The sequence below is a fragment of the Artemia franciscana genome, chromosome 5 (genome assembly GCF_032884065.1).
Source record: "Artemia franciscana chromosome 5, ASM3288406v1, whole genome shotgun sequence".
In the NCBI taxonomy this organism is placed as follows: Eukaryota; Metazoa; Arthropoda; class Branchiopoda; order Anostraca; family Artemiidae; genus Artemia; species Artemia franciscana.
The window spans coordinates 52078113-52102215 of NC_088867.1; the positions used below are offsets into that span (position 1 = coordinate 52078113).

The window sequence follows — 24103 nt, forward strand, 5'->3', positions numbered from 1 at the left end:
TCAAAATAGAAAAGTTATCTTTGGCACTGATATCACAAATCACAACATTTAACAACTATACATAACTCATACCTTTTATTGTGATTTATTGTGCAATGGCTCTTTTTACAGGAGATGGGAAGGTATTAATCCTTTTCTTTTTAATTTGTTCAAAATAGAAAAATTATCTTTGGCACTGACATCACAAATCACAACATTTAACAACTATACATAACTCATACCTTTTATTGTGATTTATTGTGCAATGGCTCTTTTTACAGGAGATGGGAAGGTATTAATCCTTTTCTTTAATCTGTTCAAAATAGAAAAGTTATCTTTGGCACTGATATCACAAATCACAACATTTAACAACTATACATAACTCATACCTTTTATTGTGATTTATTGTGCAATGGCTCTTTTTACAGGAGATGGGAAGGTATTAATCCTTTTCTTTTTAATGTGTTCAAAATAGAAAAGTTATCTATGGCACTGATATCACAAATCACAACATTTAACAACTATACATAACTCATACCTTTTATTGTGATTTATTGTGCAATGGCTCTTTTTACAGGAGATGGGAAGGTATTAATCCTTTTCTTTAATCTGTTCAAAATAGAAAAGTTATCTTTGGCACTGATATCACAAATCACAACATTTAACAACTATACATAACTCATACCTTTTATTGTGATTTATTGTGCAATGGCTCTTTTTACAGGAGATGGGAAGGTATTAATCCTTTTCTTTTTAATGTGTTCAAAATAGAAAAGTTATCTATGGCACTGATATCACAAATCACAACATTTAACAACTATACATAACTCATACCTTTTATTGTGATTTATTGTGCAATGGCTCTTTTTACAGGAGATGGGAAGGTATTAATCCTTTTCTTTTTAATGTGTTCAAAATAGAAAAGTTATCTTTGGCACTGATATCACAAATCACAACATTTAACAACTATACATAACTCATACCTTTTATTGTGATTTATTGTGCAATGGCTCTTTTTACAGGAGATGGGAAGGTATTAATCCTTTTCTTTTTAATGTGTTCAAAATAGAAAAGTTATCTATGGCACTGATATCACAAATCACAACATTTAACAACTATACATAACTCATACCTTTTATTGTGATTTATTGTGCAATGGCTCTTTTTACAGGAGATGGGAAGGTATTAATCCTTTTCTTTAATCTGTTCAAAATAGAAAAGTTATCTTTGGCTATTTTGGCTATAAAATATCATATATTTTATGCTATACTATTTTAGTTTTATATATATTCTTTAGTTTTAGTTTCTTTTTCTTCTATGCTGAAGAAGCCTTGTTATGTAGGGGCGATATATTCATTGGATTTTCTGTTCTCTCCGTTTTCATTTACTGGCCATAAACCCGTTTTTCGTATTTATATTCGTTTTTTGGTGTCACAAATCACAACATTTAACAACTATACATAACTCATACCTTTTATTGTGATTTATTGTGCAATGGCTCTTTTTACAGGAGATGGGAAGGTATTAATCCTTTTCTTTAATCTGTTCAAAATAGAAAAGTTATCTTTGGCACTGATATCACAAATCACAACATTTAACAACTATACATAACTCATACCTTTTATTGTGATTTATTGTGCAATGGCTCTTTTTACAGGAGATGGGAAGGTATTAATCCTTTTCTTTTTAATGTGTTCAAAATAGAAAAGTTATCTATGGCACTGATATCACAAATCACAACATTTAACAACTATACATAACTCATACCTTTTATTGTGATTTATTGTGCAATGGCTCTTTTTACAGGAGATGGGAAGGTATTAATCCTTTTCTTTTTAATGTGTTCAAAATAGAAAAGTTATCTTTGGCACTGATATCACAAATCACAACATTTAACAACTATACATAACTCATACCTTTTATTGTGATTTATTGTGCAATGGCTCTTTTTACAGGAGATGGGAAGGTATTAATCCTTTTCTTTTTAATGTGTTCAAAATAGAAAAGTTATCTATGGCACTGATATCACAAATCACAACATTTAACAACTATACATAACTCATACCTTTTATTGTGATTTATTGTGCAATGGCTCTTTTTACAGGAGATGGGAAGGTATTAATCCTTTTCTTTAATCTGTTCAAAATAGAAAAGTTATCTTTGGCTATTTTGGCTATAAAATATCATATATTTTATGCTATACTATTTTAGTTTTATATATATTCTTTAGTTTTAGTTTCTTTTTCTTCTATGCTGAAGAAGCCTTGTTATGTAGGGGCGATATATTCATTGGATTTTCTGTTCTCTCCGTTTTCATTTACTGGCCATAAACCCGTTTTTCGTATTTATATTCGTTTTTTGGTGTCACAAATCACAACATTTAACAACTATACATAACTCATACCTTTTATTGTGATTTATTGTGCAATGGCTCTTTTTACAGGAGATGGGAAGGTATTAATCCTTTTCTTTTTAATGTGTTCAAAATAGAAAAGTTATCTATGGCACTGATATCACAAATCACAACATTTAACAACTATACATAACTCATACCTTTTATTGTGATTTATTGTGCAATGGCTCTTTTTACAGGAGATGGGAAGGTATTAATCCTTTTCTTTTTAATGTGTTCAAAATAGAAAAGTTATCTTTGGCACTGATATCACAAATCACAACATTTAACAACTATACATAACTCATACCTTTTATTGTGATTTATTGTGCAATGGCTCTTTTTACAGGAGATGGGAAGGTATTAATCCTTTTCTTTTTAATGTGTTCAAAATAGAAAAGTTATCTATGGCACTGATATCACAAATCACAACATTTAACAACTATACATAACTCATACCTTTTATTGTGATTTATTGTGCAATGGCTCTTTTTACAGGAGATGGGAAGGTATTAATCCTTTTCTTTTTAATGTGTTCAAAATAGAAAAGTTATCTATGGCACTGATATCACAAATCACAACATTTAACAACTATACATAACTCATACCTTTTATTGTGATTTATTGTGCAATGGCTCTTTTTACAGGAGATGGGAAGGTATTAATCCTTTTCTTTTTAATGTGTTCAAAATAGAAAAGTTATCTTTGGCACTGATATCACAAATCACAACATTTAACAACTATACATAACTCATACCTTTTATTGTGATTTATTGTGCAATGGCTCTTTTTACAGGAGATGGGAAGGTATTAATCCTTTTCTTTAATTTGTTCAAAATAGAAAAATTATCTTTGGCACTGACATCACAAATCACAACATTTAACAACTATACATAACTCATACCTTTTATTGTGATTTATTGTGCAATGGCTCTTTTTACAGGAGATGGGAAGGTATTAATCCTTTTCTTTAATTTGTTCAAAATAGAAAAATTATCTTTGGCACTGACATCACAAATCACAACATTTAACAACTATACATTACTCATACCTTTCTGAATTGGCTGGGCGACTAGAATTTGGCTTAAAAATAGAAATTTGCTCGAAAGACATCCACATCAGGTATATTAAACCAACGCTAAATGGAGTGAATATATCAAAGAGCTTGCAAACAAAATGACCACCTGGAAGAAATTGACAAAATAAGACTCTACTTTCCATTATGGAATATGGGGGTGACTAGTATGTCAGTATGTCATTGTCAATAACTAGTATATCCTCTAGCCCCTGAAGTATTCCTTTTGTCATAAAGTTCTCAACAAAGTTTTGTTAGGCCAACTTAACCATAACAAAATAACAAAAAACAAAAACATTAAAAGTCGCGTGTTCATATGTTTTTTTTTTCGTTACAACCAAGTCAGGCACTAATATAAGAGTTAGTAAAGTTAAATGGCTTCATTACAAAATTCATTATTTGGTTATGAGTTTTCCTACCCACAGCTTAGGGCTTAATTTAACCCCTAAATATGAATATTTTATGACAATTTAGCGTAATATGAAGAAAGAGGGTGAGAGAGTGCGCGAGAGTGAGAGAATACAGAGGAAAAAGATACAGGACTAGATATACAGATAACGTAAGGCCTATAATGGAAAACCGTTCTTCCTAATGGTATCTACAAAATAGGTCTGACCGGTTTTTAATTGAAAGTGATCAAATACGCCCAATAAAAATTGTGTTGTACCTAAATAGATTGCAAAACAGCATTAGGATGCAGTGCTTGCAACTTCGAAGGGAAGAGAAGACTTACAAAATACTTTCTGAATTATTAAACAGATAAATAACCTCACACTAAGTGCATCTTAAATGTTTTCAAGCTACACAGCAACCAGGCAACATACAATTAATTTTTAGCTTCCAGATAAAAAAAAAATAGACACGTACCTTTTTACAAGGTTTGTAGCAGAGAATTAAAACGGAATAGACGAAGAAGTTACAACTAGCAGAAGCTTAGAAATTTTTAAAAGATATTTATTTTTCGTAACGATTTTTTTTAATCCCTAATATTGTAACTTTTTGTTGTAAGCGACAATTTGCAATCATTACTACTACTACTAATAACTCACTGCAGCACCAAGCCGCCTGAGGCCAACACAGCTATGCACGCTCCTCCTCCAACCTAATCTATTTAAAGCCTCCCTCTTTACACCCTCCCAGGAAGTTCCCATTTCCTTTAAATCCTTATTTATGACATCCTCCCAACCCAGACAAGGACGACCTGCTTTCCGTGTAGCCCCAGACGGTTGGCCAAAAAGGACAATCTTCGGTAATCTGTCATCCTTCATCCGTAGAACGTGGCCCAGCCATCTCAACCTTTCTTTCATTATAGCCCCAGAAAGCGGGATTGATCCACACTTTTCGTACAACCTACTGTTTGAAATACGGTCAGTCAGCCGGGTACCCAGAACAATCCGTAGGCAATTTCTCTGGAAAACATCTAGTAAATTTTCATCTGCTTTTCGGAGTGTCCATGCTTCAGAGCCATATTTGACCACTGTCATCACTGTAGCTTCCAATATTCTAATCTTGGTTTGTAGGTTTATCTTTCTATTCTTCCAATCTTTTTTTAACTGTGAAAAAACACCCTGAGCTTTAGCTATTCTACTTTTAACATCTTCACTGCTCCCACCATCTTTACTAATAATACTACCAAGGTAACTGAAGCTCCCAACCTGATCAATCTTTTCGTTACCTAAGGTCACCTGTTCATCTTCACTTATTCCTAACCTTAGTGACTTAGTCTTCTTAACATTAATTTTCAAGCCTATTTTAGCACCCTGAACTCGTAAAACCTCTAAAAATTCATTCATTTTGCTCACACTTTCATCTAATATGCTTAAATCATCAGCATAATCTAAGTCCAGGAGAGTTCTTCCTCCCCATTTGATTCCATGGTCTCCAATTGCCTTTCCTGTGCTCCTTAAGACGAAGTCCATCAAAATGATCCATATAAAGGGGGATAGAACACAACCCTGCTTAACTCCTGATTTAATACAAAACCAGTTGCTAACCTCATTTCCTACCTTAACCGCAGCAGTATTATTCTCGTACATAGCGCAAATCACTTTAATGTATTTTTCTGGTATACCATATAACGATAAGACCTTTGTTAACGCTGTTCTATCAACAGAATCGAAAGCTTGCTCATAATCGATAAAACTAAGGACCAAAGGTGTTTGACAACGAAGGGACTTCTCAATTATTAACCTAAGAGTGAAAACATGGTCGACACATCCTCTACCTTTTCTAAAACCGCATTGTTCTTCCCTTAAAACTTTGTCTACAGCATGTCTCAGTCTAAAAAGTATCATATTACTCAGTAATTTGCTACCTACAGAGACCAGACTAATGCCTCGATAATTCCGACATTCACTCTTGTCACCTTTCTTATACAGTGGTTTAATTAAGGTTTTCCTAAAATCATTGGGTACTTCCCCTTTTTCAAAAATCATGTTCATAATCTTCAGTAGCTTATTCCTAACCTCAGAGCCACCATATTTAAGGAACTCATTAATCATACTATCAGCACCTGGGGCCTTATTATTTTTTAATCCTTCTAGTACTGTCGCTAATTCTTCCTCACTAAACAAATCTTCCTTCACATCCAAGGTATCACAAACTTTTTCATTTTCATCTATATCTTTTCCTGCAACTGTATCTCGGTTTAGCACATTCTCAAAATGTTCCACCCATCTTTCTTTAACTTTTTCCTTATCACTAATTGTGACCCCATTTCTATCTTTAACTGGGACTAGTCCGGATCGGCTACTTCCTTTCAATTTATTAACATGCCAGTATAATATTTTACAATTATGCCGTCTAGCCGCATCTTCCAGATCCTCAGCAATTTTATCCATCGCCTCCATTTCACATCTCCTTAGTTCATATTTTAATGCTTTCTCCACTTTCTTTACATTCCTTTTGTTTTCATACGACCTATCGCTCAGATAATTCTTATACAAACCCCTTCTACTCTCTATTAAACCTAAAGCTTTTTCACTAATATTCCTAGTTGCTGTCTTAGCACTCTTCCCTAGGACACCATCAGCAACTTCACAAATTGTTTTTCTGAAATTATTCCATCCACCTTCCACATTGTCAAATTTTAAACCCTCAAGTTTATTACTAAACTGTTCCTGGAATTTTTTTCTCAAATTTTCATCCTGAAGTCTACCAACATCATAACTTCCCGGGAGGGAGTTACTCTTCCGAAATTTCAGCTTTAAATTAACCTTAGACACTACTAGATGGTGATCTTTACTTTTAACATCAATAACGGCACTCCTATACACCCTAGTATCTTGTATTGATCCTGCTAGTCTTCTGTTTACAATAACATAATCAATAAGGTTTGCTGTCTTACCATCACGTGAATACCATGTCAACTTATGGGCCATTTTGTGACCAAACACCGTATTGGTTATAACTAGGTTGTTATACCTACAAAATTGCAAAAGCCTATAGCCATTACTGTTTTCTTTTCCTACACCAAAATTACCTAGGCTAGGATACCATCTATCCCTATTTCTACCAACCTGGGCATTAAAATCTCCTAGCAAAAACACCATATTTCTACCTGGTACCCTGTCTATTTGCTCCTGTAACTGTAAGTAAAATTCATCTGAGTCACTAGTATCTCCATCAGTTGGTTCAATGGGGGCATATACTACTATAAATCATTGATAACTTGAAATCAATGCAGGATGCTTTGAATAGCCTTCATGCCCGGCTGTCTGACATCAGGTTGTCAGTCGCTTCTGCTAAAACTGAATTTCTCATTTTTGGTTGTCATCACCTTCCCAATTCAAAAACTCAGGTTGGCCCTGACTAAATTTTCCTATTGCGTGTCTCAAGTACCTTGGACTTGCATTCGGGACCTCGATTCAAGAAAAACCGGTCACTAACAATAAATGTGTTGAGAGAGAAGTTGAGATATTCCTATGGATTTCTTTCTAGAGTTAAAGGCCAATTTGACAAAGAAAACGCTTGGTCGGCTTTATAATTCGTTTTTTGCTCCTCATGCGTTTTTCTGGCACCATTATGGAAGTTATTTACCACATAAGAACGTCAACAAATTCGATCTGTCTTTCAAATTTTTAAAATATTTTCTCCATGTTCCTATTTGGTCTCCTAAGAGTTATATCTCCAAATGCTTGGTCGGCTTTATAACTCGTTTTTTGCTCCACATGTGTTTTTTTCTGGTGCCATTACGGAAGTTATTTATCACACAAGAGCGTCAACAAATCCGGTCTGTCTTTTCAAATTTTGGAACTATTTTCTCCATGTTCCTATTTGGTCTCCTAACAGTTACATCTCTAAATACTTGGTCGGCTTTATAACTCGTTTTTTGCTCCTCATGTGTTTTTTCTGGTGCCATTACGGAAGTTATTTACCACACAAGAACGTCAACAAATCCGGTCTGTCTTTTCAAATTTTGGAACTATTTTCTCCATGTTCCTATTTGGTCTCCTAACAGTTACATCTCTAAATACTTGGTCGGCTTTATAACTCGTTTTTTGCTCCTCATGTGTTTTTTCTGGTGCCATTACGGAAGTTATTTACCACACAAGAACGTCAACAAATCCGGTCTGTCTTTTCAAATTTTGGAACTATTTTCTCTGTGTTCCAATTTGGTCTCCTAACACTTATATCTCCAAATATTACGGAGTTCTGGAGATCTGGGATAAGGTGGATGTATTAGAAGGCAGATTCGGACAGCGATCTGAGTCAGTCGTAGACTCAGGCATCATAGTTTCTTTCTCCATACTCCTCTAAGCGCATTTTTATATGTATAGAGAGTTTAAATATATTATTATTATAAGCTTACTAAAATAAATAGATAGATACAGGATAAAGAAGGGCCCATTTGTATGTGTAATACAATTTTTAACTAGCAATTTATTTAAATGTTACTGAATAAAACTTCGTTAAAACAGAAACTTAGATGAAAAAACTATCATAGACAAAATATCCTATTCGTTTTTGAAATATGCAATAAAGAAGAGATTTCAAAGGATAACTTAAACATTTCATTTACGAATTTCAGTCTGCAATTTCTTATTTATACCTAAATTATATTACATCATATTCATACTGCATAATATATAGCTTAATTTACATTATATTTCGGCATATTTCAGTCTGCTATTACTGCTATTACTACTACCAGCTTACTCTAGCACCATGCTGTCTGAGGCTAAGGCAGCTGTGTACACTCCTCCTCCACCGCAAAATTTCACTCTTCACTACCCACAAAGTTTCTATTTCTGTTAAACGCCTTTCGTATGACTTCTGATCAACCTATTTGAAGTTGGCTCCGTTATTTGAGGTTTTCCGTCTATTTGAGGTTGGCAGCCTATTTGAGATTGACTCAGCTCCTCTTTGGCTTCACTGTTTTATCAAAAGCACAATTTTTTAACCTATTACCATTCACCCGTAAAACATGACCTGCTCCTCTTAATGTTATTTTTTTTTTCATTTTGGCCTAAACATAGCAAGTCATTATTCCTAAAACAGAATTTTGAGTATGTGGAATGAAACCAAAGCCTTCTGTAGCTTATTGTATTATAAGTAATCCTTCACACGAGTGCTTAGGACTATCCTTGGATAGATCCCCTGAAACACATCGAACCTCTCCTCCTCGACTTTTCATTTTACGGAGCCGTGCATAACCAATCCTGGATTGGAAAGCAAAGGGTCGGTTGAAAGCAAAGAGAAGTAGCATTTAGAAAGCAAAGGATCAATTGAAAGCAAAACGAATTGGCATTTAGAAATTAGACGATGGACTGAAAGCACAAAGAAGTGTCATTTAGAAAGCGAAAGCTTAATTGAAAGCAAGCCGAAGTAGTATTTAGAGAGTAAAAGATCGTTCGAAAGCAAATAGAAATAGTATTTAGATAGCATAAGTCAGATGGAAAGCAAAAAGAAGTAGTATTTAGAAAACAAAGGGTCAATTGAAAGAGAAACGAAGTAACATTTAGAGAGCAAAAGATCGATTAAAACCAAAGAGATGTAGTATTTAGAAAGCAAAAGTTCGACAGAAAAAAAAAAAAACAAGAGCTAAGAGCTCATATGGCACTTGTGACATGGCCAGAAGAGCCAAGCTCATATGTTATGAGCTCTAGCAAAATTCTAAGAATCAATAGATTGATTTAAAAGGAAAATCAGAGGTCGGGATTAAAAATAAGAGCTCTGAGTCACGAGGTCCTTCTAAACATCAAAATTCATTAAGATCCGATCACCCAGTCGTACGTTATAAATACTTCATTTTTTCTAATTTTTCCTCTCTTTTCAGCCCCCCAGATGGTCAAATCGCTTAAAACGGCTTTATCAAGTCAATTTGTGCAGCTCCCTGACATGCCTACCAATTTTCATCGTCCTAGCACGTCCAGAAGCACCAAACCACTGAACCCCACCCCCTAACTCCCCCAAAGAGAGCGGATCCAGCCCGGTAAAGTCAATAACGTATCTACGACATTTGGTTATTCTACCCAAGTTTCATCCCGATTTCTCCACTCTAAGCGTTTTCCAATCTTTCCAGTTTCCCCCTCTAACTCCCCCCAATGTCAACAGATCTGGTCAGGATTTGAAAAAAGAGCTATGAGACATGAGTTCCTTCTAATTATCAAATTTCATTAAGATCTGGTCATCTGTTCATAAGTTAAAAATACCTAAATTTTTCTAGTTTTTTCAAATTAACACCCCCATTTCCTCGAAAGAGAACGGATCCATTGCAATTATATCAGTCATGTATCTATAACTTGTGCTTATTCGTCCCATCAAGTTTCATCCCGATCTCTAAACTCTAAGCGCTTTCCAAGATTTCTGTTTCCCCCCTCCAGCCCCATATGTCCCCGGATCCGATCCGAATTGAAAATGGAGCGTCTGAGACATAAGATCCTTCTATATATCAGGCTACATTAAGATCCAATCACCCATTTGTAAGATAAAGATACCTCAATTTTCACTTTTTTCAAGAATTCCGGTTTCCCCCTCCAACTCCCACCAATGTCACCAGATTTGGACGAGATTCAAAATAAGAGCTCTAAAGCACAAGATCTTTTTAAATATCAAATTTCATTAAGATCTGATCAACCGTTCGTAAGTTACAAATACCTCATTTATTCTAAATTTTCCGAAATACTCCCCTCCCCCAACTCCACTAAAGAGAGCGGATCCGGTCACATATCTTGGACTTGTTTTTATTCTTTCCACCAAGTTTCAACCTGATCTCTCTGCTTTAAGCGTTTTACAAGATTTCCCCCCCCCAACACCCCCCATCCCAATGACGCTGGATCTGGTCGGGATTCAAAAGAGATCTGAGTTACGAGGTCCTTCTAAATATGAAATTTCATTAGGATCCAATCACTCCTTCGTAAGTTAAAAATATCTCATTTTTTTTAAATTTTCAGAATTAACCCTACCCCCTCTCCAACTCCCCAAAATAGAGTGGATCCATTCCAGTTATCTCAATTACGTATCTAGGACTTCTGATTATTTTTCCCACCAAGTTTCATCCCGATAACCCACTCTAAGCGTTTTCCAAGATTTTAGCCCCCCCCCCAAATGTCAACAGATCCGGTCGTGATTTAAAATAAGAGCTCTGAGACAAGACATCCTTCTAAATATCAAATTTCATTAAAATCCGATCACCCATTCGTAAGTTAAAAATACCTCATTTTTACTAATTTTCCGATTTAGCCGTCCCCCCACTCCCCCCCAGATGGTCGAATCGGGGAAACGACTATTTCTGATTTAATCTGGTCTGATCCCTGATACGCCTGCCAAGTCTCATCGTCCTAGCTTATCTGGAAGTGCCTAAACTAGCAAAACGGGACAGAGAGATAGACCGAATGACCGACCGACCGACAGAATTTGCGATCGCGCTATATGTCACTTGGTAGATACTAAGTGCCATAACAAAAAGAAAATTAAAACAACTGACCTGAGCACCACTTATTAGTTCTATTTTTATTCTATTACTGCTACTAACAACTCACTGCAGCACCAAGCTGCCCGAGGCCAGCAAAGATACCCACGCTCTTCCTCCATCCCGATCTGTTCAAAGCCTCTCTCTTTACACCCTAACAGGAAGATCCCATTCCCCTCAAATCTTCCTTTATGATATCCACCCACCCCAACAGCGGACGACCTACTTTCCGTTTAGCTCTAGATGGTAGGCCGATAAGAAAAACTTTCGGCAATCTGTGCTTCATCCGTAGAACATGCCCTAGCCATCTCAACCTTTCTGTCATTATAGCCATAGATAGTGGAATTGAACCACACATTTCCTACAGCCTACTCTTTGAAATATGGTCAGTCAGCGGGGTATCCAGAAAAATCCGTAGGCAATCTCTCTGGAAAATATCTAGCAAATCTTCATCCGCTTTTCGGAGCACCAATGCTTCAGAACCATATTTGACCACTGTTATCACTGTAGCTTCCAATATTCTAATCTTGGTTTGTAGACTTATTTTCCTATTCTTCCAAACTTATTTTCAACTATGAAAAAACAAGCCCTGGCTACTCTACTCTTAACATCTTCACTGCTCCCACCATTTTTACTAATAGTACTACCAAGGTAAGTGAAGCTTCCACCTGATCAATCCTTTAGTCACCCAACGCCACCCTTTAATCTTCACTTACTCCTAGCCTTAGCAACTTAGTCTTCTCGACATTAGTTTTCAAACCTACTCTAGAGCCCTGAACTCGAAAAATCTCTAAAAATTCATTCATTTTGCTCACAATTTCATCTAGCATGCTTAAATCATCGGCATAACCTAAGTCCAGAAAAGTTTTCCCCCGCCATTTGAATCCGTATTCTCCCATTGCCTTCCCTATGCTCCTTAAGACAAAGTCCATCAAAACTATCCATATAAAGGGGGATAGAAAACAACTTTGCTTAACTTCTGATTTAATATGAAACCAGCTGCTATCCTCATTTCTTATCTTAACCGCAGCAGTGTTATTATTCTCGTACACAGCCCTAATCGCTATAATACATTTGTCTTGTATACCATACAAGGATAAGACCTTCGATAAAGCTCTTTCATCAGAATCCTATGCTTGCTCATAATCTATAAAAGTGAGGACCAAAGACGTTTGACAACTCCGGCATTTCTCAATTATTAACCTAATATTGATATATATTCTGGTATTATTATATTTTAAAGATCCATTAGCTGTACCAAATTAAGGTGATTAATTTCATTTCATGTATTCAATGAAAACCTTTTCTTGAAAAACTGTGAGTAAATACGCTGTGCCTTGGCTATTCCACTATTCCACTTTTCACATCTTCATTACATCCACCACCTTCACCAATAACGTAAATTAATCTATCCTAGTAACCTATTCTCGCAAACTGAACCCTTAAAATGTCCATAAATCCACTCATTTACAAAAAAGATAGATCCCCTATTCCAAGATCCTTTTCTTAGAAGTAGCCTGGTAGCCTACCAAAAAATCATACAGAGCACGAATAATATTTACTGCTACGTACAACAGAGGGCAGCTAGAAAACTACAAAACAACATAATTAAAGGGCAACAAACACGTAAAAACTTACCGGTACGGACAACACAAAGGGCAACAAGAAACTGACAGAGATACAATCTTTTTGACAAAATTTCTTGAATATTCTCTTGACCATCAACAGAAAAACCCTGAAAAATAAATAAAAAAATATGAAAATTTTATAAAAATAAAAAATGAAAAATAAAGCTTATTAAAAACTGAAATAACGGAAAGTTTTAAAGCTTATTAAAACTGAAGTAACGGAAATAAAAACTGAAGCCTATATTACAATGAGAGGAAATAAAAGCAATTTAAAGCAAAGTACTATTCACGTAATAAATTAAACAGCCAAACTGTGTTTCTTCTTATAAAATTACAAACGAACACAAAGCACAGTTTAAATTGCTAATATATTTAGAATTCTGGAAATTTATATTTAGCTCGCGAATCTTCTTTCTGAATAAAACTCACATGCTATTTAGCTCCAAATTGGCAATTTTTCTTGGTTGAATAGGTAATTATGGGAAGGGGGATGATTACAAGTTATAATCCCTTCTCCTAACAAAATTTACAAAAACAAACAATTGCATGTTTTTAGCAAAATTCGTATAGGTAAAAGTAATGAAACGACACTAAAGTTCATAGTACAAAGGGGCGGTGCTGATCTCCGTTTCATGACCCTTCGGTCAAGAAGTACAATGGGGATTGGCGCCACCCATCCTTTGATTTCGCATATCCCTTCTAATTACCTTTCCACTGTTTTAGGTACCGACTTAGAGCTGGTTCGACTCTGGCTGAGCTCAAAGAGTCAGACCACTGGCCACTATCCAAAACCAAACAATCCGTAGAACCATGACTCGAACCTCAGCAAATAATTGCAAGTTAAGCGCATTAACCTCAGCTATGACAACGAAATTGAGTGAAATAAAAACATATTAAATGACAACATTACATGGCAATGGAAAAACCACGGCATAAAACCACGCGGTAAAACCAGGGCAACATTAAGGCAAACAATCCTGAAAGCAAGGTATTTCATAACTATCTATTGTTTTGAACACAATATTTTATATTATCTATAAAATCTTTATATGAAGATATAAATCTAAAATACGAAAGATTTTATAAGAATATAAAAAGATATTTTATATTTTAATTTATTAAATATAAAATTTAAAAGGAAATATAAATACAAAAAGCAAAAGTAATTCTTGGAAATTTCGGGATTTTCAATTAGAACACCCTTTTAAATCCATTACATTTTATCAAAAACCCTTTCAGTTTGACCATTTTAAAACGTTTTAATAGTTTTATTTAAATATAATCATCCAATAGACAAATGGAACCAACTTACTTGATTTCTCTGTTACCCCTAAGAAATTTGCATTTTAAACCCTAACCTTAAAATTTATGAATGAAAGACCTAAAGTCGACCTGGCCAGCCATGACAAAAACAAAGAGAGAAAAAACCTCACTAAGAGACTGATTTTCAAGAGAATCCTGAAGAGAATCTCCAAGAAGAAGAAGTGATTCGATTGATGACATTCTTCTTAAAAGTGAGCCAATAGTAAATATGGGTAATAAGATTTTACAAAATCATCAGGGGACTAGGTTAAATATAAGACTAAGGAGAATTGCAGCAGTGGAAGCTAGCAGAAGGATTATTTCACAACAAAATAGTTAATTTCATATCCATTTCCTTTTATCTTCAGTGTTGTCATTGAAGCAACTCTATTTAGCTTCTGTGATGCTCTATCACAGTAGCAATAATTGTATCTATGGATTTTTTTTCTTGGTTTTATTTTACTTAAATTTTGGGTTATTTTAAATTTACGTTTGTTTCTTAGCGTTGAAGATGCCTTGTTTTATACATGCCAAATATCCTCGTCGTTTTAGTTTGTCTTTCCCTTCTACTGGCTGTAGTCCCCTTTGTTTCTTTATATTAAGATTATTTTCCCTCTTTGTTTTTCTTAAGATTTTTTCTCTCTTTGTTTTTCTTAAGATTTCTAGGCTAAGACTAAGAAAACAGCCCCCCGTCGTATTTTAGAGAGATCGAATGAAAGGAATGCAGTGCAATGAAGCATAAAAATTTGCGAAAGAACGAGGCGAGAGAACATGTTGTCTGACCATAAGAGGAAAAGGCAGAGCAAATACCATGGTCTACAATTTATCATGATACCAGGACATGCCTTACCGGCAATCACATAAGCTTTCAAAAATGCCTAAAAAGCTTCCGAAAATTTCAGCAAGAAAACGTGCATTTTTAAACTGTTTTCTTGTAACTGTGGTGAAATCAAACGGTTTTCTCTTTCAAAAACTAAAAGAACACAATCGATAGCAAACTGTCAACGAACTATTTTTGAACAATAAGAAACTAAAAATTTTTATTCAAAGGCGCTCACTTTCGCCTTCAACATTGTAATTTTTTAGTGATCATATTAGGTAGTCGGTCAAATTAGATGGAGTTTCAGTCCTCGTCAACAGGTGAGAGAACATTTTGCCATTCAGCTATTTGCCAAAAATGTTCCTGCCCTTCTTTGGCTCTCCCTTGTCCTTAAAATTTTAACGGTCTTCTCCGATTTTATTATTCCTACCTCCCAACTGAAGATCTATTGTTCCGACCGTGCGATTATTCCAACCGTATTAACCAATCGTGCGATTCACCCGTTTTGGATGTTCTCACAAGCATGCCTTGACGAACGTAACAGAAACTTGTTACGCAAAAACCACGGGAACTGGAATATATTTTTTTAATCACTACAAAAGTTGTAGTCGGCCAAATTCGACAACTAAATTTGCTTGAGTAAAAACACGTACATTTCGCAATAGAAAAAAAAACAACTGAATATACAAAACTGAATTAATTACAGCCGCTATATAACATAGACTAAAAATTTAAGCTACCAGTAAGCTGTGCTAGGTTTATTTTTACACACTAATATGTGAAATAATTAATCAAAAAAGTTAGGCTGGAGCAATAATACCCCCTTTTAATTTGTCTAATTATTGATCTTTTAGGATTTACACTTGAATGTTTTAGATAACAACATTGAGATATCTATATTTTCGACTACATACTCCATCGGCCATCATAAAATGGACTCCTCTGCCGTCAGTGTTGTCATATATAAAATCCTTTAATGAAGTAATATTTTCTGGCTCATAAACGTTGCCATCTCCATTCTTACCTGAAAAAAATTACATTGTTAAACTGGTTTAAAATGAGTTATATGGGTCAAAATGAGGTTCAAATGAGTGGTTCAGCTGCTAAACAGACAATTTCTACAAAAACAACAAGACAAATTGGGAGGAAAACATAAGCCATTTCGATTTAGCGAAAAAGAATGTCTAGAATTTGTTTGCTGAAAAAAGAACTTTAATTTTCTGATTCCTAATAATCCTCATATTATTGGTCATTTCAAGTTATCATTAAAACATTTTATGGATTTCAAGGAGCCCGAGTCTTTTCTGATTTTTTTTTGCACGAATCACCTCAATTATACGGATGACGTGGCCCTACTTGGAAGCTTGTCCTAAATGCTGCATGAGGTCGCTGAAACTGCTGCTCCTAGCAAGTCCCTCGATTGTGCGTCAAGAGACAGCCACCATGAAAAGACAATAAAACAATGATTACAGAAAAAGTTAAATGCTAGACCTCCCCCTCCCCTCCCTACCATGAAAACTTCACAAAGGAATTTTTAGCCCCTTATAGCAGCATTTATGTTCCTAAAAATTGAAAAGTTACGATGCCAAGCACGTAGGCAGCCTTTTATGTCAAACAACTAATAGATCGTGCCTTGAAATTTATCCTAGGCATTTTTAAGTTAATACTGTTGTAAAATAATGTAATAATTGCAAATTACGCTTTTATATACTTTCCTTCGAAATATATAATCATTCCTATACAAAGGTGCTTGTTTTCACAAAAAACAAATTTTAATCATTTCTTTTCATCTATCATAGGTAATATTTCCGCATTGAACCTTGCAGCCATTGATGGATCTTATACAATTCAGGCACTAAAACACTATTAAGGGATCCAGAAGTCCATAAGAGATCCAGAAATTCGGAATCTCTGTGTTCATAGATGATTCCTCATCTCTGCTATCAAGATTATACCTGATCTATAGAGTATTCATTATTGCCTCGCATTAAAATAATTGATATTACGCAACACGCTATTCTGAAAATTTAGTTAATCACTTACCATAATACGGTTCAAAGCATTCTGGCGGCCCAACAAGAAACTCCTCAAGCTTGAAGTCATTATCCCCCTTCAGAGTAAAACCGAAGCCTTTAGAATGCCACTTCTTCCGAAAGAGAACATATTCACTAAAGCCACCAGGACCTGCACAAACATCAGCAAAATAAAGAGGCTCTTTGGCGTCAACATTTGAAGCCTAAAAGATTACAAAGAAAGTTGAATTAGTCACTTTAATGTATTTATAGTAGACCATGCACATAAGAGTCTGTCGGGCAGGGTGCATAATTTTTCGGTGGAAGCTACAGAATTCACAAAAAAAAAAAGAACAACAGAAAAAAGGACATACTATTTATACATCAAGATTTATATAATATTCGAATTTTTTATTTAAAAGCCAAGAACTATATTTAAGAATTACTTTTTAAAAGTACGATGTTTAAAACTGCAAGAGACCCCGAGAACATGGGTTCTGTACTCCTCCTCTGAGCACGTCGCAAGATAATGCAAAACTTCATTTTAATGGAAACCCGGAAATGCTAATTTAATGGCTAAAGGAATTTTAATGACTACCTGGAAGCACTGGGATATGATAACATTTCAAACGAAAGCATAGAAAAGCTGTCCTTGAATAGTTATAAATATATCCCTACTGTCCCGTGCTTTCATTTCCTGCCTTAGAAACTTTCGAATTTCTGGGTAGCAGAAAATTAGGACAAAAGTTGAATCTTCTTAAATTTCATTCTAACAGTTCATACTATATGCTAGCAAATCTTGCTTGAAACACTTCATGTCAAGACCATGTCTACCTCTCCTTCAAACAAATGAGTATGAAGAATGTCATACTTCTAAGCGTATTAGGATCTTTCGAATATTCGATTCTTTTCACAGTCGAAATATGAACACGAAACAGAGCTTCAAAATAAATCAAGCAGCATATGAATTCAGTCTTATTTGAGAGTTCGTTACTTAAACAGCTTCTTTTTGGATATAGCCTATTAAGACATAAAGATTAAACCTGTGTGATTTCCCTATGGAAATTTATTGAAAATTTAATTATAATCTGATTTATTTTTATTTGCTGGCTAATTGACAGTTTTGATATTTGAGCGTGAATTCCCTTGGGACTTAATAAATAAATTTCCCTTGGGAATTTGCATAAATAGAAATATAAATAATAAATATATAAATAAATGCATTTACAATTTTAATACCTTGGAACATTGATTTTCTTTTTATTGTGCACCGTAGCGCTGTCTATTAAGGACTTATGTCCTTAATAGATTATGTAATTATTATTAGGATAATTATGTCCTTATGAATATTTTGGCATTTGCCCAAAGAGAAGAAGTAGTAAAGCGGGTACCGCCCGGTAAGCTAAATGTAACAATTGTGAGTAACAATAAATGTAACATTAACAAATGTAACAAGTGAGATAAATGTAATAATTGGCCTTCTTTTCGGTCTCGTATTCAGCTGCGGGAAAACTAAGTATTCAAGTGACGTGAAGAAGACCTTTGTGTCCGTAATATATACACAAAAGAAAAAAGCTTCAAAAACCTGTATTTTATCTAAAATTAGGTTAAAAAATATGGTCCAAAACAGACAAATAATAACGAGAAGAATCATAAGCAATTTAAAACGAATGTTAGTTTCCCGAGAGAAAACTTGTTGGCCAGGCAAAATTAACAACCGCTCTTGACGTAGCACCGGGAGTTACGATCCCCAAATATAAGTAAATTAATCATCAGATATTTAAAAGCATTTTCCCAATAAACGAAAAGTGAAATTACCAGAATCATAGTCACCACCAAACCTACGTTCATAAACTCAATTTATAGAATTTTAATTAAGGAGTAGGTAAAATCATCAACCAGTAGTTATTTACATAATTGTCCTGGAACAAGTGATAAACTTGCGAACAAAAGTCAGAATGAGCTCAAAACTGGGAAAAGTCAACGGACTGCAGCTAAACAAGCAAACAAAAAATCCATTTAATTTATGATTCATGAGTTTGTCGATTAACCTCTGAGATTTAGTTAGGGTTGATGGAATTGGCGTTTGGTGACCTTTTTTGTTTGTTCAAGTAAATATAGTCTTGACTTTTAATAGATTCCCATTTATACACTGAATGTTAAGAGGAGAGTGACCCATGGTTTCACTATAGACATTCGCTTTGGTTTTTTTCTTATGTTGTAAACATCAGTGCTGGAAGTTTGTTTATAAAGTGAGTTGTTCTTTTTTCTTCTTCTTCTTCGTATGTTTAGTTATCGTGTTTTTTTTGTGTGTTATCTTTAAAAAAAACCTCTTTTTTGCTCTTTTCGGTTTTTTTCCGTTGAGAAAGGCTTTCGGACGTGGGACCGAAATATTCGGTATAATTTTCAATTAAATTGTTGTTTGTTTTTGTTTTTTGTTCACTGCTTTGTTGAAATTAAAACCCCTTTTTTCTTGCTTAATTTTTTGTAGTTTGCATTATTTTTTTGTAGTTTGCATTATTTTTTTGTGCTTACATCCTATCAACAGTCTATTTATATTTTCAAATAAAGCCCAACCTGAAAAAATATACTAAATCTGCATAGTTGTTTTTACATAGCCAAAGGCAAGATTTCTTTTATTACCCGGGGGAGGCTTCTGAGGTTTATTTGCCCCAATTGCGGTTGGTGTGTTTGCAATTAACATTAAAATGCTCAGTGAAATGTATTTTCATCTTTTAGCTTACGAACTACCCGAGATAGTGTTTACCTTTTTACTTAATATTTTATTAAATTTTATATTTTTAAATTAATTATTAATTAAATTTCAATTTGGTTATTGATTAAACCAATTATAAAAGTAATTTTTTTATATAAAAACTATTTCATATTTTGATTATTATACTATGTAATATAATTAACTATTAAATTTAATTAATTCACTTAACTATTTGCTTTAACCTAATATTTACCAAAATAAAAAAAAGGGCTTGTTTATACTAGTTAACTTCCATCGACGTAAAGAAATGTGAAAGAGCAACGATCTTCCCGAAGGATCCACCCGAGGTTGAGCATGATAGTGCAAGAATTGCGCATTCATCTATTACGATGGACGTGAGCAAATTATTTTATGGGGGAAGTGGGGACATCTAAGGCCTAAAAACCTCAATTTTAGGCCTTCACTTCAGAGCTTTCCATTTCAGGCACCTGAGAGATATCAAACGAACAATCAGGTGGTTGGATTTCATACTCATGGCGTTAGACTGGTATTGATGAGTGGTCCTTCCTTTGACAGGAAAGATTATTTATGCCAACAGGAATTAACCCGTCACCCCTACCCTAATTCTGCCAAGACATTTGAGTGAAGACTTGGCGTGGTGGATATGTTTGGATAACACATTTGCTTAGCCTATATGAGCGCTTCAAAGGAAGATAAGAAGCTATATTGTCGATCGACATATTTTTAAAAGAGCATTAATATGTTTTGTTACCATTATTATGATTTTAAAAAGAGTTTAGAGATGGGTCATAGGTGATGTTAATTGGAATGTCTTGCCATCTCGTTCCCCCCCCCCTCCTAAAAGACATTAAAACACATTGAGTAAAAATATATGTTAAGATATAAGTTTTTGAAGACTAAGTCGATGAAGCAGTAACGAACATTAATGGAACAGTTTCAAGTTTTGTAGAAGAAAGTAGGTTTTAAAAAGAACGGTCTTATACTATCGCCCAGTTTCTGGGCAATAGATCCACCAAGGATAAAAGGAAATTTGGGACATTGTAAATGTAAATCTATGAAATGTGAAATCGAATTTAGATCCAAATTTCTGATAATCTTGGTCATGTAATAAGCCTAGTTAGAGTAATTATGAGCAAAAACACACAAGAAATAAAAAGTAAAAAAATGCTGTAACAAAAGAACCATCCTATAAAAATCAGTTAAATCCTGTACAGTAGCAGGTAGAAACAGAAAACAGGTAAAAAAAACATTTCCTTTTTAAACAGCCTGTTTTGGGCTTACGCTTTGAGAAAAACAAACACAAATGGGAAGAAGTAGCGTAAAATTTCCAAGAAAAGAAACGGAAGAAAAACTTACATCATCATTCCTTTGATTGAAGTTAGTAAACATAAACTCGGTAACAGCATCGATTTCTGCCATTTTAACGGCTGCTCTATTTTGGAAAAACACTTTTTTAATTGTCTCAAAGGGGTTCGATCGAGTCCTTGCATCTCGCAACTGCTTTTCGTCCAAAGAGTCAAATACAGTCTTAAAAATATTAACAAAATAAATACAATAACATTAATACACTAATGAAACGAATTATTAAAGATAAGGAGAAAATGATTGATATAGATCTGCTAGAAAAATATCTTCAGGGACACTAATTTAAAAAAAAATAATGGAGAAGGGGGTGAGGGCAAGGTTTCTTTTCTGTCTGATTTTTTTAAAATAAAGATAGAGCTGAAGGTATTTTTGAAATCCAGAGGGCGAGATTTTTTGGGGGGTTTTCTCCGAAGAAAATACTAAAAGGGGTTTTTATTTAATGTAAGGGAACACCCCCCCCCCAAAAAAAAAATCCCTGCTCAGCAGATAAACAAGGATAAGGCAAAGTACAAAACTTTGAAAAATTAAAAAAATATGGCCCCAAATGTTTTACTTTAAGTAGCTTTAACAGCCTACAAATAGAATAGCTGCACTAGATTCATATGTAAAATATTTAGCATACTTTTTCCTGATTTCGGTTACTTAGCTTGGTTTATAACTTAGAATTGTAAATTAGAATCCTTGTTTAGAAATTATTGTTATGTGTATTAATCAACCATTCATTTTATGACTTAAGTTATGACCAAGTTCATAAGAAGCCATTGTTACATGTCTTTCTATTTTTTTTTTCTTAAGCAAAAACTCCAATGAAACAAATTAAACTCAATGTGATTTAGTATTCAGTACATTGACAATCATCATAAAAAACGACTGTTTTAATAATTGTAAGGAATTTTATATTCTATACATCCAATGATGTGAATACAGCCAATTCTATATTCACTATCACTTGGAAAAAGCTCATCCACTAAATAAGTTCAGTTGTCATCCAGGATTAGGCTTTAGAAAAATAAGTAAGACTAGGCTACTTGATTCCAATCTCAGACGGCTAGCGGGTTGCTTGCTAGCTAGCGGCTAGCTAATCCAGTCGAGAGAGGGGCGTACGTAACGTAAGTATAACCGAACAGAAATTAAAGCTGAAGGGGGAACACCCTTAAACTCCGATGTAGTAGTTCCTTGGTATCCTCCCTGCTGAAGAATACTCCCTATAGGGAGTATCTCCCTAAAGATAGGGAAGAAATACTCCCTATTTATTCACCAGCTCTAACCTTACTATGTTTATTTCCCTAAGGGGAATTTGCAGTATTTATATTCAAAATTGTGGGAAGATAAACAGTATATACGAAAAGACTTGCATTTAACCAGTGCACTACCTCGAAAAAAGTAAACTAAAGCATGATCAGCGCTGGCATTTGAATCTTCTAGATGTATGGGTTGGTAAAACGGGGGGGGGGGAACCATGGCAACAGTTGGTAACTATGATAGCTCCGTGCTTAAATAGTAATGACGGGTTAACACTAGTCGGTAAGCTAATTGCGTAATTAACGTAATAATATAAGTAAGAGATATAAAATTCAAAAAATAGACATTTAGCTGACAATTAATTGGGTGTCATTCAACAACCGACACTGTTCTAAAGCCAAAACCAGTTTATTTCGACTAAGTGAGGGACAAAGCGATCAGGATATTTCTCGGAGCAAGAGCCTTGAATAGGGAGGGGGGGTGGAGAAAGAGCATGCACAAGTGTTTTGGCATGAGGTGGTTTGGTGCTGCAGTGAGTGTTCACTCGTAGTAGCAGTAGTAATCTAACTGGGAAGCATATTCGAAATTAATATAGAGAATTTCAGCATTAGTTGATTTTCAGTCATGAATCAAACAATAAACAACCTGACGTTCAAAATTAAGGTGTAAACAGGTATGGAAAAAGCTGCCAGTAACAGAATTTGACAGAATTTCAAAAGCTGCCGACACTTTAGCAGCACAACTTGTGTGTTGACAGCTTTTCTTTGAGCGAAAAGTATTTTTATATGCAAAAATGGCATTTTCAAAGGCAATCTGACAACTAATCTGAAAACTATCAAGTAGCATTGCTTCTTTGCTATACCACTTTTTGCACAGCAGGATGTAAATAGTTAAATTAGTAAACTTTTCTGAACAAAACGCAAATTGAGCCAGTTGAATGAACCCACCAGCCTATGGCAAAATGCCAACTGAGGGGTTGACTGATAATGGGAGTGGGAGCTCTGGGGGGGGGATTAAACGCTCGTTGAAAATCTTTTCTTAGGCTCATGAAGGCAGTGGAAGAAGCGGTAATTTCGCACGAGCCTATTTCGAGGAGGGCACGGAAATTGGAACCATTCCGAAAGGGGGTAAAATCCAGAATAAAAAATCAGGTGAGAAATACAAAATTGATTTAAGTAGGAATTTAATACAAAAAAGGTAATTAGCAAGACTCAGCAATCTCGTGATTTGAAGACTCTGTAGCGATGATTCATTGGGCATAGCAACATTCGAAGCCTCCATTCCGTCCTCATGACTCCTCGCTTGAGCATGATCACAAGCTACTCAAAAAAACGTTTCTTGATTAGAAACGTTAAATAAATCAGATGTATCTTAACCGTGTGTTCTTTTCACTATGTTAAATCTCTGGTATTTTTCTATTTCACTATATTGATTCTTCTTTTCTCTAGGTAGGAAATTATATTAGAATGATATAACATACGTAACTGGCGATGGTTATAGTTATATTGAAGTATGGAGGTGTATTGTGATTTGTCACTTTCGCATTTTAATATGACGGTTATTGAGTGCTAAGGAGCAAAAAGAAGAGTGCTTGAGTCGAGAATACCCAAGATTTCACAAGATCCATTACTCTGACAGT

General features: G+C 34.6%; 1 protein-coding gene across 1 annotated transcript in view; it reads right to left on the bottom strand.

Annotated features, from left to right (window-relative positions):
* Nucleotides 1-21378, bottom strand: part of LOC136027566 (cap-specific mRNA (nucleoside-2'-O-)-methyltransferase 1-like) — a gene marked incomplete at its 5' end in the record, with an annotated part of 59721 nt that extends 38343 nt beyond the window's left edge. The window contains 5 exon segments of the mRNA XM_065704938.1: nucleotides 3423-3555; nucleotides 12997-13093; nucleotides 16023-16132; nucleotides 17152-17344; nucleotides 21214-21378. Coding sequence (XP_065561010.1) covers nucleotides 3423-3555; nucleotides 12997-13093; nucleotides 16023-16132; nucleotides 17152-17344; nucleotides 21214-21378 — 698 coding nt within the window.
* Between the last annotated feature and the right edge of the window lie 2725 nt (nucleotides 21379-24103).